Genomic DNA, 21533 nt, shown 5'->3' on the forward strand with positions numbered 1-21533 from the left:
TCTGAAAAAGCCCTTATACTTTGTTCCTCAAATGTATTGTTTAATTACTGTTAATGACCTCCAATCTTTGTGCCATTTGAAGTCATTGGCTGAAATGTACATTTACACATGTATTTGTGAAGTAGCACTGACTTATCAGCCACAAACCACAGACTTTCACATTACTATGAATTACGTTGTCATGACTCATAAATTGCTACCACTATCCTGGATAGCCTCCCGAGTATTTGAAAATAATGTATTATGTATATTCGACCCCCATGGTCATTGAACAATAGCGGGATGGTTCAGTAGAAATGGACAACACATAGGTAGAGCTTTACTCAATTGTATTTATTGGTTTGATGCTATTACAATAAAATATATTTCAAGAAAACACAAATGTTTTGATTGTTTCTGTTTGAAAAGCATTCAAATTGCTGAGAGAGGTAACAAAGTGGACCATCAAAGACAGTTTGAGAATGAGGACTTAAACAGATCTCATCACCAAAACAACCAAGACTGGGACCTCACATAATAAGGTGAGACCCAATAGAAGCAAAAGCAACATCAAGAGAACCAATTACAAATAGAAAAGTCTGTGTGTTGAAACATCTGAGCTTGGTATAGCTCACTGTGTTAATCTTCTCATGTTTCAAAATTGAAATGTACTACAGCGGAGACGCACAGATGACACGCATATCAGTTACAAAACCATGGTCCATATATTCACAGATAGACAGGCCAGGGTTATCTTAAGGCAAGTGTTATGATTGTCTAGAAGAAGTTAAAAGAGCCAACCCTGCCATGTCTGTATGAGGGAACAATTCAAACATGTTGCTTCACTATGTGCTGAAATTACGCAACAGATATGTGCATTACATGTTGTTACTGTGGTTGTTGATGTTGTTCCTCATTCCTTGCAATCCTGATACTTGTTGTTTTGCGCTTCATCTGCCATTTCTCAAGTACGATTGGTCTATTTTCTCTTTACACTTCAATACAATTGGATTTCCCTAGATCTCCTTCACATTTACCTAGAAAAGCAAACATTGCATACATTGCCAATTGCATGTTTTCATTCATTCTGTGACTACAAAGGGACTGGAGCACATCCACTGTGCACGACCCCCTATCCTTGACCTGGCTCTGTTGCCAGGGTAGACAGCTCTTTGGTAAGAGGCTGGAGGACTTATACCATAAAGCTTAATTTTTAACATGTCTACTTAATAAGAGATTGCTTTCTATGTTGTTCATTTTTCTGGCCACACATGTGGGCTTCTCTTTCTGGGGCCCTCCTCCATTCATCTCTTAATAAGAAATGGCCGCAGCCGAAGATGGCTTCCTTTCATTCTCTCCCACACATCAGCGCCACATTTTCCCGCTCCACTGTTTCTCTCTCTCTTTCTATCATTTTAAGCAAATATCTCATTGGAGTAACAGACTGTCATTAACCCTTTACAGTCTAAGCTCTGTCTAAGCCAGGGGTTCTACTAAGCTATATGGAATTGTTTTAAGAAGGTCATACCAACGATAATTTAGCTATTTGATTTTGAATTTAAAGACCCTTTGAAGTATCCCCCAAAAATATGTTAAAAAAATTAGATGCATTTTTTGGGGGGGCTTTACTGCTATTAGCCCGTATAAATGGATTTAATAACAGATCCACTACATGGAACAACAGACAGTCCCCCAAAAAAATCTAAAGGAAGTTTGTTCTGACATCTCTGTCCTATATCTGAGAGATAATAAAGATCAGGAAACATATTATTTGTTTTTCTTACATGTATTTAACCCCTTATTTTTGGCACTAAACAGTCTCCATATTTACTTCCATTCATTTCAACAGGTACCGGGGGACCTTCAGACGAGTCTTGTAAGGCCTGTGGGTGTCCTAGAGCAGACCAACCGACATGTATGTGTTTGTGAGAGACACATTAGTGTGCAGCCCAAACTGTTCAGACGCTACAGACAGAGGTTGGCAGATCGGCTGTACTGAATTCAGACGAGTCCCAAGACGCTTGTGGGGGTCATAGAGCAAAACGGACAACACCATCGTGTTCGTGAGTCTCGTCTTTCCATAGAGGAATCATATTAGTTTTGTAGGCCAAAACGTTTGGACGCTACAGGTGATTTTGTGAGAAGACCGATTTTCTGGATGTCTCATGGTCTGACAAACACCGCTCTAGCTCTGTCACCTTTCACCGCAGATGCGGAAGTGCAGATAAAAAACAGATATCTCTAGCTTAAACTGACAGATTTGTATGTGGATCTTTGTATTATGCTAATTAGATTTCCACGGGGGCGCGGACATCGATTTTAGGGTTAAACTGAATATGAGTGTGCTTATGTGATTCTTGTAAACACGTGTAGTTAATATATTAGAATATCAATATCTAATAGAAAAAAACTATATTGAACATAACCTATTTTTCACACAACAATTTTATGTGGTAAAGTTGGTGACAATTTACAAAGGAACAAGTGCTCAAATAAATATAGTGTTTACACTATATTTGAAAGGCTAGGACAAGTCTGAATGACGTGTGTTATAGTGCCTCTTTCATCTGAAGAATCTGAAATATCTCCACTAGCTCTGATATAAGACTACACTCTGCTGCATTCAACAAAAGGTAAAAGTTACATTTACATACAGTATCATAATAAAGCTTGCTTTGTAAATTTGATAACTATGTACATTTAAAGAACTGCCAAAAACACAAGTCCATATTCTGTTTACACACACCTGGGACAGAGGGGCTGCTCACGCACGCATGCACACACAAACACAAACACACACATCATTCTCTCTCAGCTGTAATCGTAAACCCCCTCTTTCGCTTCCACAGCGTCAGTCCCACAGACAGTCTGCTGGTGTATAGTGGTGGTAGCGTGGTGCTCATACACAGGCCCTCTTGGCATGCAGCATCTCGATGAGCAGGTTGTTGCAGGGCACCTCCCCACTCAGGTGTTTGTAGCACAGGTAGTCCTCTGCCTGGGTGCTGAGGGCTCGCAGCTCTGGCAGACGCAGCACCAGCTGGCTGAACTTGTCCAGGTACAAGGGGTAGGTGCACAGAGTGTACTCCAGCAGAGCCCCATTCACCTGCTCCTGAACACTCTCCACAAACGCTTGATTCTCCAACAGCTTTACATCTGGACAGGGACATAGGAAAGGGCTTTAAGGGGATTCAATTACTCTCTAGATGATCACATAAATGGGAGAATATTTATTTATTTATTTGAAACTGTTCCTCAAATCCCAGTGTTAAGTGTTAGCATCAGCAACTTTTTGTGATCAAGTGTAGGCCTAAACTTTAGCATTGAAATTGCATCAGTGTATTACCAATATTCATTGTCTGGTACATTGGATATGTACAGCATGCAGCAGGGTTGTGTGTGTGTGTGTGTGTGTGTGTGTGTGTGTGTGTGTCTGTGTGTGTGTGTGTGTGTGTGTGTGTGTGTGTGTGTGTGTGTGTGTGTGTGTGTGTGTGTGTGTGTGTGTGTGTGTGTGTGTGTGTGTGTGTGTGTGTGTGTGTGTGTGTGTGTGTGTGTGTGTGTGTGTGTGTGTGTGTGTGACAATAGCTTGAAGTCCTCAAATGGACTTCTATTCAGCATCAGCTGAGTCCTGCCAGGAGAGGTATTCATAGAGTAATTAAATATTTTGAATAATCTTTTCAAAACGCTTAAGGGCAATTAAATTGCCCTGATAAACCTGACTCATTGATTGAAAGATGAGAGAGAGAGAGCGACAGAATGAAACATTCAACGGAGATGGCAATATTTTCTGCCTGTGACGAGTGCTCTCATTATTCTAAAGCCTTTTGTTCCCAGCTCGCTGGCGCTAAATAGCTGTCGCTTAAGGGAATCTGGGCAACTGCTGTCCATACACACAACATATGCAGAAGGAACTGCATGAATGTCAGTCAGACTATCGATTGATAGGCCCATCCATTATTGTTCCATTGAGTGCTATTAAGGAATAATGGGTAGAGTTGTCTTCTTTGTTAATGTTGCCTTTTGACAAGGCCCTACATTTAATTAAGTGAATTTACCTGAGAATAAAGGATTGGTTCAGACAACAGTTGTAACCTTCTGGGAAAATAAACATATATCAATGGCTGTGACATTTCCATTTAAAATGTCACTACTGCCTTTCAAAATAAATGGGACAGCGTGGGTTGAATAGATCCGTACCATCTTGTCAACTAAAACCTATTTCCAACTAAGCTTTTGACAAAGTTATTTGCCCAAACCACAGCAACATTACAAAAAAGTGTGAAGAAGTACCTCAAACCTAATCAAATTCAGAACTTGAAAGGCCATAATAATTTTCAAGGATGAGAAAAAAAGTGCTGTTATGTGGTCTATCACAAATCTATTCCATTCTTGAGCTAGCTGTAATAAGCTATACATGAGCTGTATGTCGTGCAGTCAGGGTAGGCAGTGTAGGCAGTGCTTACACTGTGATAATCTAATTTAAAAAGCTGTTATGAAAAGCCAAATAGAAAATACAATTATATAAAAATGGTCATTCTTTTTTGTTATCTAATGCTTTTTCGAAATATTCTGGTGGTTTTTATGGGTAAAATAATTTATATTACTAAAACTGCATCAAAACCTCAGGACAGGCGCCAGGGCTGGCCGATTTCCATAATTTATTTTTATAATTTATTTTTATAGTGAAGACCATAGGCGGCCTGTGAGTTTACAATTTATCCTACCATTTCTACCGATCTGCGTGCCAGTTTTGATCATTTTTTGTGGAAAAGTTTAATTTCAATAATAAAGTTCTAATTTCTCAAAATCATTGCCACGTGGTTAATAATAAAAATCTGAATTAAAATGACAAAAATTTAACTAATGGGAGAGCACCAGCCTCAGCTATATTGACACATTGATACACTGTGATCCATTTGCGGCTAAACACATAGGCCTAAAGCCGACAAATAAAAACAGTAGAAAATATCCTGTCTGCCTCCCTTTCTATCTGTCTTGACTTGAGCTATGCTCGTGAAGTGCAACGTATCAAATCAATCAACTGGGTCCAGCCCGAAGCTGTGGCTAGCGAATTTGCAACATTGTATCAACTAGCCTATTATGGGCCCTCAGAGTTTCCTGCGCCAGTTCCGGACAGACAGCTGTTTTTTTATGACGTTTCCACTGGATATATGGGATCATCAGATCATGACATTTTGCTCTTTCACACCAAGGCTTCGTAATTATCGAGGCCAGGAAAGTGTTGAAAATACTTTTCTAATACTGTGAGGAACTATTATCATTCTCAATGGATGTTAAAAAACAGACTTTCTTGACTTACTGTGTGAGCTGAAGAAAAAATGAAGAAGCTCAGCTTATTAGTGGTGGAAGTGCTGAGTTAAAGAAAGGTTCACCCATTTTGAATGTTATATTGTTTTTGTGCATCTATGAGTGATGTTCCATCTATTCCCTGGGTAATTTCATGTTTTCATGTGTATCTGAGTTATTGGCGTTCAAGCAGGCAGAAATTCTGCTGGTATGATGTAGCACTGTGATAAAGTTATGTAGCACGGTGATAAATGACGTAGCACTGTGACTACACTGGAAGTTAATAGGAATAGGACTTTAAGATCGCGAAAACGTCTATCATGCATGTCAGATTTCAATACTGGCCAATGTCTTTGTCTTGTTTTGTATGCTTTGTACAAAATAATAAAATGCAGGACGACAGGATATTTATAAACGTAGCTCTTTATTAACTAGCTATAACTGGCATGTTCATGTGTCTCCGGCCATGATCATCTTTCCAATGACCTTACCACCTGGGTGGTCTTAACCAATCATAGCACAATATGATATGACAGTAGAATGCATCCAATTACAATTCAGTATGCTGACACATTTGAATATTACAGTCTTCACTGGAATTAGCCATTGATCATATTTTTGCTATATTCCTACCTCGAGAAATGTGTAATTTAACGGAGGTTCTAGCACATTTTTCCTATTTGTTTGCCTCTTTAGTTCAGGGTGCGTTGCATGTGCCGTTACCAGATATATTATAGAAAAAATATAGGAATTCAATGAATGAATGAACGTATAACGCCTCACACAGCAGACTGTCGACCAATCGCATTCACGTTGCGTCACGCAACATGACAACAAAAAAATATCCTGTCATCACGCAATCCCTTCTCAGAGTCAGTGTATATGTCGAGAAACTTGCCTATTTTCCTCAAAAGTACGTAATGTCACGATTCCAAAGCTATACGACACAACAGATAGCAAACTAATTATCTCACATCTCGGAAAAGATTTGTAATATTGTACTTCTTGTTGACGAAATTCGTGCTTATGTTGGGTTTTTGAGATAGCTCCCAATAGACTCCCATTCACTCCTTGAAGGAGAGTGCTCTGTCCCGGTATCGCCGAGAATGCACCGCGCGGCCCATTGCCGGAACATGGGCAACATTTCCCATCTCTGTGAGGCACATCGATCGGCAGTTTGAACATGGTGAGATTGTCGACTCCTAAATTGATAGTGCAGTTTGTTTAGGCGATTTTACAGCTAACCAGCTACTTCACCTGTTCATTTTGTCTTTGATATTATTGTGTGTAGCTACGTTTGCCAGCCAGCCCATGGAGAAAGCATTGCATTGTGGATTTTGTAGTCGACTTGAGCTTCAACCGATTTCCAGAACGATTTTCCATGTTGCTACCAACCTTATTATAACGCCAAAAGGAAACATTTGGTCACCAAACTATTATTCTCATGTTATTTAAGACTGTAAATTAAAGGAATTAGTGGGTTTGGGTGTGGTTTTCCTTTAAGACAATCAGAAATCAGTCATCCCCAAATGGGCACTTTCCTACATTTGTGCTAAGCAGGCCAGGTATTTCTGTGCGTGTGCTCCCTAAAAGTCATCAGGACAGAGAAACCAAACAAATATGGATGCACTCCAAACAAAAGACAATAAAAAAATGGATGGTTATGAAATAAACCAAAACTTGTTTCTCACAAGTGTAGCAGGTTGTGAACTCTGCAAACAACATTTCCACTCCGAGAATGAGAACAGTAAATTACTGTAATTGATACATGCATTAACATAACTTAATGTAACCAAATGACAGGGATTAACAGTACATTTACTAGGCCTACTGGTGACATGTGTAATGGGGAATTGATACAAATAAACAATCAAAGGGCAAACAATTCACACAATGAAACAATTAATGCACAAGAATTAGCGGGAGACAGCTAAACACATTCCGGGGAGCTGAGTGCATGCATTTTGGAAAGAGATGTGCCATTTCTTTGCCACACACCCCTCCCCTTCTTCTTGTATCAACATTACAAATTATATTCAAGACACATTATCTTCACACATATTTGACATGCTTTTCACTGACAGCCACAACTAGGCCTATTGTCACAGGCCTATTGTCACACGCACTGCTAGGCCTATTGTCACACGCACTGCCCAAATTCAGGGCTTCCCAAATAGGCATAGGCCTATTTTTTTTATGAAGCTAATGATTATCATTGGCTAAGTCATGCTCTCTGGGGAAGTATTTTGAATACTTTTATTTAGAAAGGAGTAATTATATTATTTTGGCAAAACATACATTTGCTTTAGGAGAAACCATCATCCGAACTGTGCACTGTGCACCTGCCAACTTTCCTTTCCAATTCGTGTGGCTGAAACCAGAGATCTGTATATAATGACGAGATGCTCATGTCTCCATCCTAACATTGGGAGTCATTGTCCCAAAGGCGGGAAGCTTAGCTCTGTACATTAAGCCCATAGAAACCCATTGGGCTTATTCTGGACAGATTTTTGCGAGAGTGAGCCCTCTCGCTTTGCCAGGACCCCTAAGGCCCGCCCATAACACCGGCCCTGGGGTATGCATGCCTTCCTCCCCAATGTCCCCATCCATTCAAATCATTGACTTGCGCGCAGTTCCTGACTCCAGTCACTGTTAAAGGACAGGGTCAGCATTTGCCTCGCTGCTTTGCCTATCTGGCATTTGTTGCATTGCAAATTAAGGGCATGCGTATTGCCTAAACACGTTGTGTGGGTAAGCTCTGCACATTTGGGCGTGTTTACATAATTTGGCGCACGTGTCCCTTAAACTGAATGAAGCTAGCTAGCTAGCAAAAACAACCTGACAAATGGACACTATATACTGCACCTAGGGCTGCGGCGGCCATAAAATGTTGTCAGCTAGTGATTGTCAAGCAAATAACTGCCGGTCTCATGGTAATTGCCTAATTAGCATAAACACATTTAGCATCTCCTGGCTTCCACGCATAGCCTAAACACCACTAATGCAGAGCTTTGGAACATCTACACTACCAGTCAAAAGTTTTAGAAGACCTACTAATTCAAGGGTTTTTCGTTATTTTTACTATTTCCTACATTGTACAATAAAAGTGAAGACATGAAAACTATGAAATAACACATATGGAATCATGTAGTAACCAAAAAGTGTTAAAAAAATCAAAATACATTTTAATTTGAGATTCTTCAAATAGCCACCCTTTGCCTTGATGACAGCTTTGCACACTCTTGAAATTCTCTCAACCAGCTTCATGAGGTAGTCACCTGGAATGCATTTTAATTAACAGGTGTGCCTTCTTAAAAGTTAATTTGTGAAATGTCTTTCCTTCTTAATGCGTTTGAGCCAATCAGTTGTGTTGTGACTAGGGGGGTATACAGAACATAGTCCTATTTGGTAAATGACCAAGTCAATATTATGGCAAGAACAGCTCAAATAAGCAAAGAGAAACGACAGTCCATCATTACTTTAAGACATGAAGGTCAGTCAATACCGAAATTGCAGTCGCAAAAACCATCAAGTGCTATGATGGAACTGGCTGTCATGAGGACTGCCACAGGAATGGAAGACCCAGAGTTACCTCTGCTGCAGAGGATAAGTTCATTAGACTTACCAGCCTCAGAAATTGCAGCCCAAATAATAATAATTAACAGACACATCTCAACATCAACTGTTCAGATGAGACTGTGTGAATCAGGCCTTCATGGTTGAATTGCTGCAAAGAAACCACTACTAAAGGACACCAATAATAAGAAGAGACTTGCTTCGGCCAAGAAACACGAGCAATGGTCCAAATTGGAGATTTTTGGTTCCAACCACCGTGTCTTTGTGAGACGCGGTGTGGGTGAACAGATGATCTCTGCATGTGTATTTCCCACCGTAAAGCAAAGAGAAGGAGGTGTTATGGTGTGGGGGTGCTTTGCTGGTTACACCGTCTGTGATTTATTTAGAATTCAAGGCACACTTAACCAGCATGGCTACCGATACGCAGCGATACGCCATCCCATCTGGTTTGGGCTTAGTGGGACTATCATTTGTTTTTCAACAGGACAATGACCCAACACACCTCCAGGCTGTGTAAGGGCTATTTTACCAAGAAGGAGAGTGATGGTGCTGCATCAGATGACCTGGCCTCCACAATCCCCCGACCTCAACCAAAGTGAGATTGTTTGGGATGAGTCGGACCGCAGAGTGAAGGAAAAGCAGCCAACAAGTGCTCAGCATATGTGGGAACTCCTTCAAGACTGTTGGAAAAGCATTCCAGGTGAAGCTGGTTGAGAGAATGCCAAGAGTGTGCAAAGCTGTCATCAAGGCAAAGGGTGGCTATTTGAAGAATCTCAAATATAAAATATATTTTGAATTGTTTAACACTATTTTGGTTACTACATGATTCCATATGTGTTATTTCATAGTTTTGATGTCTTCACTATTATTCTACAATGTAGAAAATAGTAAAAATAAAGAAAAACCCTGGAATGAGTACGTGTGTCCAAAATGTTGACTGGTACTGTCTATCCATGTGGTCTACTCACTGGGATTGAAGAGGAGGAGGAACTTAAGGCAGGCAACCTCTCTCCTGTCCACCTGCAGGGTCATCAGCCTCCCAGCCAACTCCTGTCCTCTCTGGACCAGGCCTGAAAGAGTCACCCCTGCCTGGGACCCCATGGATGACAGATCCATCTGCAATACCACACAGGAGGACAACATTATATTGTACTGTATATACAGGCTTTAAATTGTGCTGGAAACCCACCACATACAGTACAAATGTACTGAATTACAGTACAGTACAGCTTCAGTACAAATACATAGATGCCATATAATGAGTCAGCCGTAGTTTCTCACCACTTTCTAAATGAATGAGATTGATATTTTATGTAACATATTGGACGTTAAATCCTCCAATTCCCATAGCAGTTTCTAGAAATAATAGCACTTCCTCCTGTTCCCACAAACCTAGTCTGTAGATAAAAATGCTTTAAGTTTTCCTGCTGTCTTATGATAAATAAATAACGGCATTTCAACAAGAGACAAATAAAAACAAACAGCTATATTTCTCCTCTCCACCCAGGAGTCAGTTACAAGCTGCAGAGACAAGCTGAAGCCTGTCAGCTGATGGTTGTTTTTTCCTGTTCTATTCTGCATCTCCAAACATGACCAAATGTGGAAAAACAAGAGCAGGCATCTGTGTGGGTCATCATTTGGTCAGGGATAGGCACTCCTTACAATAACAGGGTCTCCGCTTACAGTAGTAGGCTATCTATCTATCTATTTGTGGATATAGTCCCAATTTATATTGTGTCACTAAAATAATGTGTGGTAATTACATTGGAACAATGTAATAACAGTAATTACTTTGTAGAGACACATTATTGCAAAATAAATCTATCTACACAAATATGTATTGCTATCCACAGAGGTTGTGTATTTGTAATGACTACATGATGAATGCATGTGTGTGTGAGACTGTATGTATTTCTGGTATTCATTAATGTATGAGCATTGCATTATTTTTATGTTGGAACTGCAAGGCTGCTTACCTCCTGGCCAGTAACCAAGAGCAGGTTGCTCTCCTTCCCATGCTGCACTTGTCTGAAGACATGGTCCAGGACCAGCAGCTCAGACCAACTGTTGTGAAGAAGCTTCATCTGATCCCCCACCTCAAAGAATAAACAGAAAACAACAGGTCACCTCAAAGCTCAAACTCATTCCACACAGCTGGCAAAACATAGTGGTAGTGGAGAACCAATCTAATGTCAAACCCAATGTCAAATAAAACAGCCTACACTGATATTACAACCTCAAGCGGGCATCAATTTAATATCAACCCCCTTAAAAGCTAGCATCGACATGGGATAGTGTGGTTCCACCTGAAACACACCATAGCTACGTGGACAGATAAATGGGGTGACTATAAAACCAAGAGAGGAAGATGAGGGTCCTTGTGCCATATTTCCAGCATCTGGGGCTGGTGTCAGTGTCTCGCGTCTCATCACGCTGCATTTACGAGCCACAGAGATGACCTCTCCCACCTCCTCACCTCTCCCTGTCCTCCGTCACCCCCCTAGCCCTGCCCATTAAAGCCGACAGGAGTGTGTGGTGTGTGAGGGGCTGAGGTGGCCAGGGGGGGGGGGGGGGGGGTGATTGGACACTCACTGCTAGCACATATTACTCTGGGAGCCGAAGGACGACTCAGTCAGTAATTCTGCAGCTGGTGACACACTGAGTGTTGCTGTAGCCCCCTAATAGCATTGTCCCGCACCCGGACACACATTCATCTGGCACGGGGATGACAGAATTACTACCCCTCGAATGAAACTATATATCTGTCCAGAGGAGAAGTCCAATCTTGCTCCCGGGTTGGACCTACAGGACCAACACAAAATATTTCACACACGCACACTCACATACACACAGAGACACATAAGAGGCTCTCACATTCTCCATAATCATAATCCCATAGCTAGATGAGATTACATACAATGTACTAAAATAAGATTTGATGACCTTTTTATCTGATATTATTTCAAAACGAAACCCCATCACTATCGTTGATGTTATGTCTCAGACCATTGTTTGTCCGGGGGCAGAATTCTCCTCCCCAGTCAGGTCTTACACCATAGTCCTGATGATCCTGCCGTAACTACTAACCACTGATCACTGCATTAGAACGTGGGTCCTCATAGGCATATAGGCCTGCCACCCCTAAAGAAAGACTAAAGTAAACTAAAGTGAGGGGCCACTGGCCACTGTGTGTATCCCTCTGACACAGCCTATACAGAGATACAGAGCCTTCAGAAAGTCTTCATACCCCTTGACTTGTTCCACATATTGTAGTGATACAGCCTGAATTCAAAATTGATTACATGTATTTTGTTCTCACCCATCTACACACAATACTCCATAATGACAAAGTGAAAACATGTTTTTAGACATTTTTGAAAATGTATTGTAAATTAAATACAGTATCTCATTTACATAAGTATTCACACCCCTGAGTCAATACTTTGTAGAAGCACCTTTGGTAGCGATTATAGCTTTGAGTCGTCTTGGGTATTTTTGAGTCGTCTTGGGTATCATTTACATAAGTATTCAAACCCCTTTGCTATGACACTCTAAATTGACCTCAGGTGCAATTTCCTTTGATCATCCTTGAGATGTCACTACAACTTGATTGGAGTCCTGTGGCCAATTAAATAGTTTGGACATGATTTAGAAAGAAACACACCTGTCTATATAAGGTCCCACAGTTGACAGTGCATGTCAGAGCAGAAACTATACTATAGAATTGTGATATGGCATATATCTGGGGAAGGGTATAAAACAATTTCTACAGTGTTGAAAGTTTCCAAGAGCACAGTGGTATCCATCATTGGGAAATTGAAAAAATATAGAACTACCCAGATTCTGCCTAGAGCTGGCCGTCCAACCAAACTGAGCAACCGGGTAAGGAGGACCTTGGTGAAGGAGGTGACCAAGAACCCAATGACCACTCTGACAGAACTACAGAGTTCCTGAGATGGGAGAGCCTGTCAGAAAGACAACAGTCTTTACAGCACTTCACCAATCTGGACTTTATGGGAGAGTGGCCAGACAGAAGCCACTCCTGAGAAAAAGGCACATGACACCACGCCTGGAGTTTGCAAAAAGGCACGTGAAAGACTCTGAGAGCATAAGGCAATAGATTATGTGGTTTGATGAGATAAAAATTGCTCTTTGGCCTGAATGTAAAGCACTATGTCTGGGGAAAACCAGGCACAGCTCATCACCTGTCTAACACCATCCCTACCATGAAGCATGGTGATGGCAGCATCATGCTATGGAGATGCTTTTCAGCGGCAGGGACTGGGAGACTGGTAAGGATAGAGGGAACAATGAATGGAGCCAAATACAGGCCAATCCTTGATGAGAACCTGCTTCAGAGTGCAAACGACCTTAGACTGGGGAGAAGATTTACGTTCCAACAGGACAATGACCCCAAGCATAGAGCCAAAGCAATGCTGGAATGGCTTCAGAACAAGAATGTGAAAGCCCTTGAGTGGCCAAACCAAAGCCCAGGCTTGAATCCCATTGAAAATCTGTGGTAAGACTTTAATATTCCTGTTCACCAACGCTCCCCATCTAACTTAACTGAGCTTGAAAAAATCTGCAAGGAAGAATGGGAGAAAATCTGATACAGACATACCCAAGACGACTCAAAGCTATAATCGCCGCCAAATGTGCTTCTAAAAAGTATTGACTCAGGGGTGTGAATACTTATGTAAATGATTTTTTCTGTATTTAATTTTCAATAGGTTTGCAGAGATTTCTACAAACATGTTTTCACTTAGTCAATATGGGGTATTGTGTGTAGATGGGTGAGGATTTTTTTATATATTTAATCCATTTTGATTTCAGGCTGTAACGCAACAATATGTGAAATAAGTCAAGGGGTATGAACACTTTCTGAAGGCACTGTACCATTTTCCTTTCTCACTCAGGGAGTGTGGCCCATCAGAAAATCCACACAATGGACTCACTGTCTCTGAGATAAGGCTGAGAGAGAGATAACAATAACGTGACAAAAAGTTGCTTCTAAATATACGCTTCAATTCAGACCTGGTGCTACATGTTTTCTAATGTTTCACGTTGCAAAGAGCAAACAATCCGTTAGTAAGTTCCCGTCGCAAACCATTCTCTGGCTGAGGACAGCATGAACAAATAGCACAGTGACCATTGAGCAATACCACTGGTCAGCCTTCATCATGGATGGGTAACAATGACAAAATACAATTACAAAATACCATAAAGATTAATGTATCAAAATAGACTACAAAATACTTGTATTTTGAAATGTATTTCATTAAAATACATGTATTTTGTATTTTAAAGTACAGAAATTCATTTGCAAGTAGCTGGCCCGAACAACAACAACATTCTCGGTAACGGTTACAGAAACGTTTTACTTGCTATAACTGAGATATGTTTTTTTCATTCCATATGTGTTATTTGTCCAATTTGCAATTTGTAAGTCGCTCTGGATAAGAGTTTCTGCTAAATGACCAAAACGTAAATATATATATGAAAATGAACATACCAAAATTAACTGCAAAGCACACTGGGTATTATTATTGGCCTTGTGTCGGGCAGAGCTCATTAGAATAATACTTAGCATGCTTTGCAATTGTCCATTTTTACATATACAATTAAATGTAGTTCCTTTAGCAGATGCTCTTATCACAACATAGTGTCATCAGACTTCTGATACCAATGAAGGGTAAACTGCGATAATATTTTTAATTATAAATGTATTTTGTATTTTAAAAATAAATACTGTCCCTCATCAAGACCAGCATGCTTTGTCTCCTTGCATTGTCTCTGTAACATAACATATCCAGGTCAGCTACTACAGTGTCCAACAACAGTATTGATGTCTCTCTCTGGGGCCGGGAGTAAAATTTGACTGGAGCCATAACTTATGCTGTACAGTATGGCACAACTAAAATACACCATTCAGTTGACAAAGATAATTAAAGTACAAGGCCTATCTGGCTTGGACAGTGATGCATCTGAAATCATTACCCAGACTGGGTTATGGTGTCATCTCCTTAACTGCTGCTCTGTTTGAGTGCCACCACCAGGAACAAGGAGGGGCAGAAACAATGACAGCTATCTGTCATAATAAATATAACATTTTACACAGGCCTTCATTCTTTACTGCGAATACCTGTGTGTGGGTGCAGCGTTCCAGCAAGAACATCAGGTAACCAAAAGATAAAGCTCTACCTCTATAATTTATTCTTGAATGTTCTTGATATCACTTATCTATTAAGTGGAATAATAAGATCATTACAATGATAATATATGATACTGTGATCATGGTTATAAGGATACTTTCTCAATGTGCATCTCTCGCCTATCGTTTCTGTGTGGACTGGAGCCTGGGAGCTTACCTTGAGCTCCTTGAAGAAGATGCAGCTCCTGGCCCACTCCACTATGGAGAACAGAGTCTGGTCTGCCATGCGACACATGAGGCTGAAGGTGCTGAGCTTTTCCTGCCGGCCCCGGCCACTCTGCTCCTGCTGCAGGAAGGCCATGATCTTACTCTGCACCTGCATCTCGTCTGGGTCGCAACGCAGCAGCTCCAGCACAAGGGGGGGCAGGCTGGGAGCCTGCGGGGAGCCACCGGTGGGGTACACGTCCGGTAAGGGGTACCCCACCAGAGACTCTGGGGAGCTTGTGTAGTGGTCAGGGTACTCAGACTTGATGGCCCTACTGGGGAATGCTGTGTACTGGTACTGGGTGGGCAGGGGTCCATGGGGCTGCATGGCCACCCCCAGGGAGGGGGGTCCGTAGAGGCTGGCCTCGTAGTCTGTGGCATTGTTGGAGGCTGGGATGGAGGGCATGAGCCCTTTGGGGAGGGAGGGGAGGCTGTGCAGGGTGCCGGTGAAGCCATAGTTAGTCTGTACAGGGGAGAGCTGTGGAGGAGCAGACTCCAGCTTGAAGCCTGTGGAACGGATCAAAGCCTTCTTCTGCTGCTTCATGGCTCTATCCCGCTTGTACATGGGGCCAAACTTATTCCTGCCCCCACGCATGCGGTCTGCACGCACCGCTATCAAAGGAAGAGACATCACGTTGAGAAACAGAACTAGATCGACAACAGTGGATCTTTATATGCAATTTGTTACTAGGCTACTATAGCCAGAAAGATATCATGGACAAATGTCACTCGTGTAAAATAATTCCTTATACAGTACCAGTCAAAAGTGAAATTGTTTACATTTTTAAATTTTAGTCATTTAGCAGACGCTCTTATCCAGAGCGACTTACAAATTGCAAATTGGACAAATAACACATATGGAATCATGTAGTAACCAAAAAAGTGTTAAACAAATCAAAATACATTTTAATTTGAGATTCTTCAAGTAGCCACCCTTTGCCTTGATGAGAGCTTTGCACACTCTTGGCATTTTCACCTGGAATGCTTTTCCAACAGTCTTGAAGGAGTTCCCACATATGCTGAGCACTTGTTGGCTGCTTTTCCTTCACTCTGCAGTCCAACTCATCCCAAACAATCTCAATTGGGTTGAGGTCGGGGGATTGTGGAGGCCAGGTCATCTGATGCAGCACTCCATCACTCTCCTTCTTGGTAAAATAGCCCTTAAACAGCCTGGAGGTGTTGGGTGATTGTCCTGTTGAAAAACAAATGATAGCCCCACTAAGCCCAAACCAGATGGGATGGCGTATCGCTGCAGAATGCTGTGGTAGCCATGCTGGTTAAGTGGGCTTTGAATTCTAAATAAATCACAGACAGTGTCACCAGCAAAGCACCCCCACACCATAACACCTCCTCCTCCGTGCTTTACGGTGGGGAATACACATGCAGAGATCATCTGTTCACCCACACTGCGTCTCACGAAGCCACGGCAGTTGGAACCAGAAATCTCCAATTTGGACTCCAGACCAGAGGACACATTTCCACTGGCCTAATGTCCATTGCTCGTGTTTCTTGGCCCAAGCAAGTCTCTTCTTATTATTGGTGTCCTTAAGTAGTGGTTTCTTTGCAGCAATTCGACCATGAAGGCCTGATTCACACAGTCTCCTCTGAACAGTTGATGTTGAGATGTGTCTGTTACTTGAACTCTGTGAAGCATTTATTTGGGCTGCAATTTCTGAGGCTGGTAACTCTAATAAACTTATTCTCTGCAGCAGAGGTAACTCTGGGTCTTCCATTCCTGTGGCAGTCCTCATGAGAGCCAGTTTCATCTTAGCGCTTGATGGTTTTTGTGACTGCACTTGAAGAAACTTTCAAAGTTCTTGACATTTTAAGTATTGACTGACCTTCATGTCTTAAAGTAATGATGGACTGTTGTTTCTCTTTGCTTATTTGAGCTGTTCTTACCTTGTTACAACACAACTGATTGGCTCAAACGCGTTAAGAATGAAAAAAAATTCACAAATTAACTTTTAAGAAGGCACACCTGTTAATTGAAATGCATTCCAGGTGACTACCTCATGAAGCTGGTTGAGAGAATGCCAAGAGTGTGCAAAGCTGTCATCAAGGCAAAGGGTGGCTATTTGAAGATACTCAAATATAAAATATATTTTGATTTATTTAACACTTTTTTGGTTACTACATGATTCCATATGTGTTATTTCATAGTTTTGATGTCTTCACTATTATTCTACAATGTAAAAATAAAGACAAACCCTTGAATGAGTAGGTGTGTCCAAACTTTTGACTGGTAATGTATAAGTCCTTATAAAGAAACTCATGCAAACATCTATCATTGAAAATACAGCCATAACAAGTGCACAGGAAAATAGCCTAATTTAGTCAGGAATGTGTTTGGCAGTTTCCTGAACCAATTTTTTGAAAAAGCAGTGTAAAACAACCACCAGGGTATCATACTCCGGTAACACTTTATTTGGATAGACTGTAGCTCAGTTGGTAGAGCATGACGCTTGCAACGCCAGGGTTGTGTGTTCGTTTCCCACGGGGGGCCAGTATGAAAATGTATGCACTCACTAACTGTAAGTGGCTCTGGATAAGAGCATCTGCTAAATGACTAAAATGTATCAGTAGCATTTCAACTAACTATCTACTAACCTTACCCTAACCATAACCGTAGCAAGCAGTTGCTCATTAACAGATAGTTTGTTGAAAGTGTGACCCATTCTCCTTTATTCTATTACAAATTTGAATTATCTTTTTGACAATTTACTGTACACAACATAAGCTAATGCCTTTGCAGTTACATAACGTTAACCTTGTTGATGTAAATAGAACGTATCCGTTTAAAACCTCAGCGAGAAGCCCAGAGTTTTATCAGCAGGTCAAGAATGTGTAATTTCTCCACGGAAACAGGTGCTTTCTCGCATCACATGCCTGGGAATCACTGGCGCAATCCGCGCTCTGGCCCCCTCATGTTTTGCGCGCTCTAGCCCCTCACAAAACCACGTGGACCCTCATGCTAAACCGCTCTAGTCTGTATATTGTCTGTCCCTAATTCAAAGCTACCACTACAACTTTTGCAAAAACATTTAACAATCCAGATGCAACTGATTGCTAAAACAGGCATCCATTGTAGGCCTACCGGCCATAAAGAAGAAATCTACATATTTTAGGCGAATAGCAAATTATTACAAAATGCAAATAGATCTACAGTCATAAATATATATATATATATATATATATATATATATATATATATATATATATATATATATATATATGCATATATATGCATATGGAAAAATATAGCACAACATTAAGGGTATATTTATTCTGGACAATAATGTTGAAATGCTCTCACTGATAACGTCAAATGAAGGGGAAGAATGATGAGGAGAACCATACCTTCTAATCTCATGCCAACATTGAGGCATTTCTGGAATCGGCAGAAGGGACATCTCTTCCGCTGTGTTTTGTCTATTTTACACTCCTGGTTTTCTGCACAAGTGTACCTCTTATTGTTCTGGACTGTCCTCTTGAAGAAGCCCTGGAGAAAATATCGACATTAGGTTGATGGGCCACAAAACCCACAAACACAAGGGGGGGAAAGGACATTTTAAATAATGAGTTATTCCAAATGAAAATACCTTACAACTTTCACATGTAAGGAGTCCATAGTGGTATCCTGAGACCTTATCTCCACAAACAGGACACAATTCTTCCAAATCTGCATCATAGGTGTAGTCCATTACTTTCAAAGGGACGCCTAGTTCGCAAATAAAATCAAGGGTCAAGAAAAACGGATGACACAGGGATGTAATTAATCAATTCATTCAAATAATGTACCGTTTCTTAATCAAATGCATTTACTGCCCTTGACAAATTAGAAAACGCAGGACCAAATTGCAGGATGCATAGCAGTTGTGAATAAAATGTCTGCTTTAAATCAAACTTAATTCCAATAGGCCTAAAACCTAACAAAAAAAAGTTTGGCTATTAATAATTATGATCTTAATATGGTTTGACATATCATAATGCACATAGGCGAAGAATGCAGAAGTTTATTGATTTCCACATTGAACATGATAAATTGATGATGCACGCATGACATTAAGTCGCTTTGGATAAAAGCGTCTGCTAAATGGCATATTATTATTATTATTATTATTATTATTATGATCTGGTGATATTCACATTTTTAAGAGAGCTGATTGGCAATCGTTTGTCTATTTCACAAACATAAGACTGATGATTCCATATTATATGCGAGCATACCATTTTTTAAAAATATTAATAGTTTATACAAATCCAATTTAATCCAAAAAATATAGAATTATGTAACGTCTATTAGGGCCAACCAACATTATCCTAAAATAAAACAGGCAAATGTTTAGACAGATTCGTTGAGCCCAAAATACACCAAATATAAGGCGCATAGTTGGATACCTTTATTGACCCCTTCTTCCAAGTGCTTAATCCTATTAATCATTAAATGCCCCATACCAGGATAGAATAACGCGTTTTATAATCCACACACACAATACGGTCCACGCGCGCTTCAGCTTCAGTAGTCTTCTGTCTTTATACGCCTCGCACGCATAGCCTTCGACACGCGCACAGGTCCTGTACTCAAGGCTCTTCTATTGGGAGATTGGTCAATTAGCCGTGGATGCGACAACCTATATTTAGAAAACAACCTATGCGGGACGGTGTACTCTTTCTTGCTACATAATAAACGGTTAGAGATGTCAAATCTGAAGGAGAATGCCGTGAACCAACATGGTATCAAAAAGGAATGGAGGATGACCGAAGGTGATGATATCCATTATTATTCATATTATTAGTAGGCCTATTATTAGTAGTATTTTTCTTATTAATCTTATGATTATTATTATGAGTATCATTATTAATAATAATACTATTTATATTCATATTAATATTATTTATCATTGTTAGGCTATAATTATATTTATTGCAATTACTGTTATTATTATTCATGTTGTTTGTTGTTATTGATATTACTATTATCATAATCATCAGTCGTTTTTGTTTTCGTTATTAAGATGTAGACTAAATTAGGCCATATTGATGTGAACAGCAATATGTTTTACAAGAAATGAGTAGGCCTTCGCATCAAAGGATAGACGTATACTTTCACATCAATAGGCGTTAGATATGTGCTAGGGTAGATCTATAAAAGGAAACGCAGACCCCATGCATATGACTTCATTATATTTCAAGGCCGTTTCAACAATACATTTCAACAAGGAGCGTTAGTCTATTAACTAGCGTACTGTCATTAATTTTGACAAAATAGGAAGATTAGGTTATATCAGATAAGTAGGCTTAATTATTTTGTTTGGGCATAAGCTATTTTGTAGAATTCAATTCGATTCACTGATTCATATTGACTCTATTTGCCGTTTTGGCAATTATGCAAACAGCTTTAAAGATATCGAAATCTATTAGCCTACTCTATATCTCAAGTCCAGATGTCGAGAGGAAGCATTTCATTTTGTACCATTTTGATTTCAAATGCGCCAAACTAGGTAGCTAGTGTAATATTTGTTCTGATTTTTCTTACTGAGACATGAAGAAGCCAAACAAACCAAAAATAAAAGTGTTCAAGGATAAATACTTTTGAACTTATCGAATAGCTTATTCCTCGGATAGCCTGCTGAAGGCTTATGCAAGGTTTATATAATATTTGTCTAGATGCATTATGCTTTAAGGCTTCGCCACAAATATGGGAAGTGCAGACATAATTTATTAATTAAAATTGTGGTCTATCTCCTTCCTAATTACTTTAAATAGGCTATTCGAAATGGACTTGCTACAACAAAACATTAGAGGCATATTACTCTATGTATAAAATATTGCATAGGCCTATCTGTGGGTTTACAAAGTTAATGTTGGCATATCCAAAGTTTAAGACAATTTTACAGATTCAACTAGGGGATATTAGACTTACCTTGTGCCTTTTCTCCCAACATTTGATTACCTATGAGGTAGGCCAGACGTCGACGATAATTAAACCTATTAAATGCAATGCTGCAAAACTTTGGCCACTTTGGATGTCATATAAAATCCGAATATAAAAAAAACAAATACTTTGACTAAAAACGGATGATTTGGGATAATGGGGATCTCCACGAATAAATGCAGTCATTTCCAGCTTTGTCTTTGCTCATCGTTCTTTATCAAATAGCAAAAAAGTTACTGAAGTTCTTATTGGTCATCGACATGTCATGTGACGACTACGGAGACGATGATGCCCCCTTTTTATTATTTTACCACACAAGCA

General features: G+C 40.2%; 1 protein-coding gene across 1 annotated transcript; it reads right to left on the reverse strand.

The window, feature by feature from the left end:
- Positions 1 to 2878: 2878 nt before the first annotated feature.
- Positions 2879 to 21222, reverse strand: LOC311144702 (nuclear receptor subfamily 5 group A member 2-like; the record flags this gene model as incomplete). Its single annotated transcript, XM_084180800.1, has 7 exons — positions 2879 to 3132; positions 9828 to 9975; positions 10836 to 10955; positions 15228 to 15886; positions 18635 to 18776; positions 18877 to 18995; positions 21201 to 21222. The coding sequence occupies 7 exons, from the start codon at positions 21220 to 21222 to the stop codon at positions 2879 to 2881; spliced, it is 1464 nt and encodes a 487-aa protein (XP_084036926.1).
- Positions 21223 to 21533: the final 311 nt, after the last annotated feature.

The sequence above is a fragment of the Coregonus lavaretus genome, assembly GCF_964263955.1.
Source record: "Coregonus lavaretus genome assembly, chromosome: 17".
NCBI lineage: Eukaryota > Metazoa > Chordata > Actinopteri > Salmoniformes > Salmonidae > Coregonus > Coregonus lavaretus.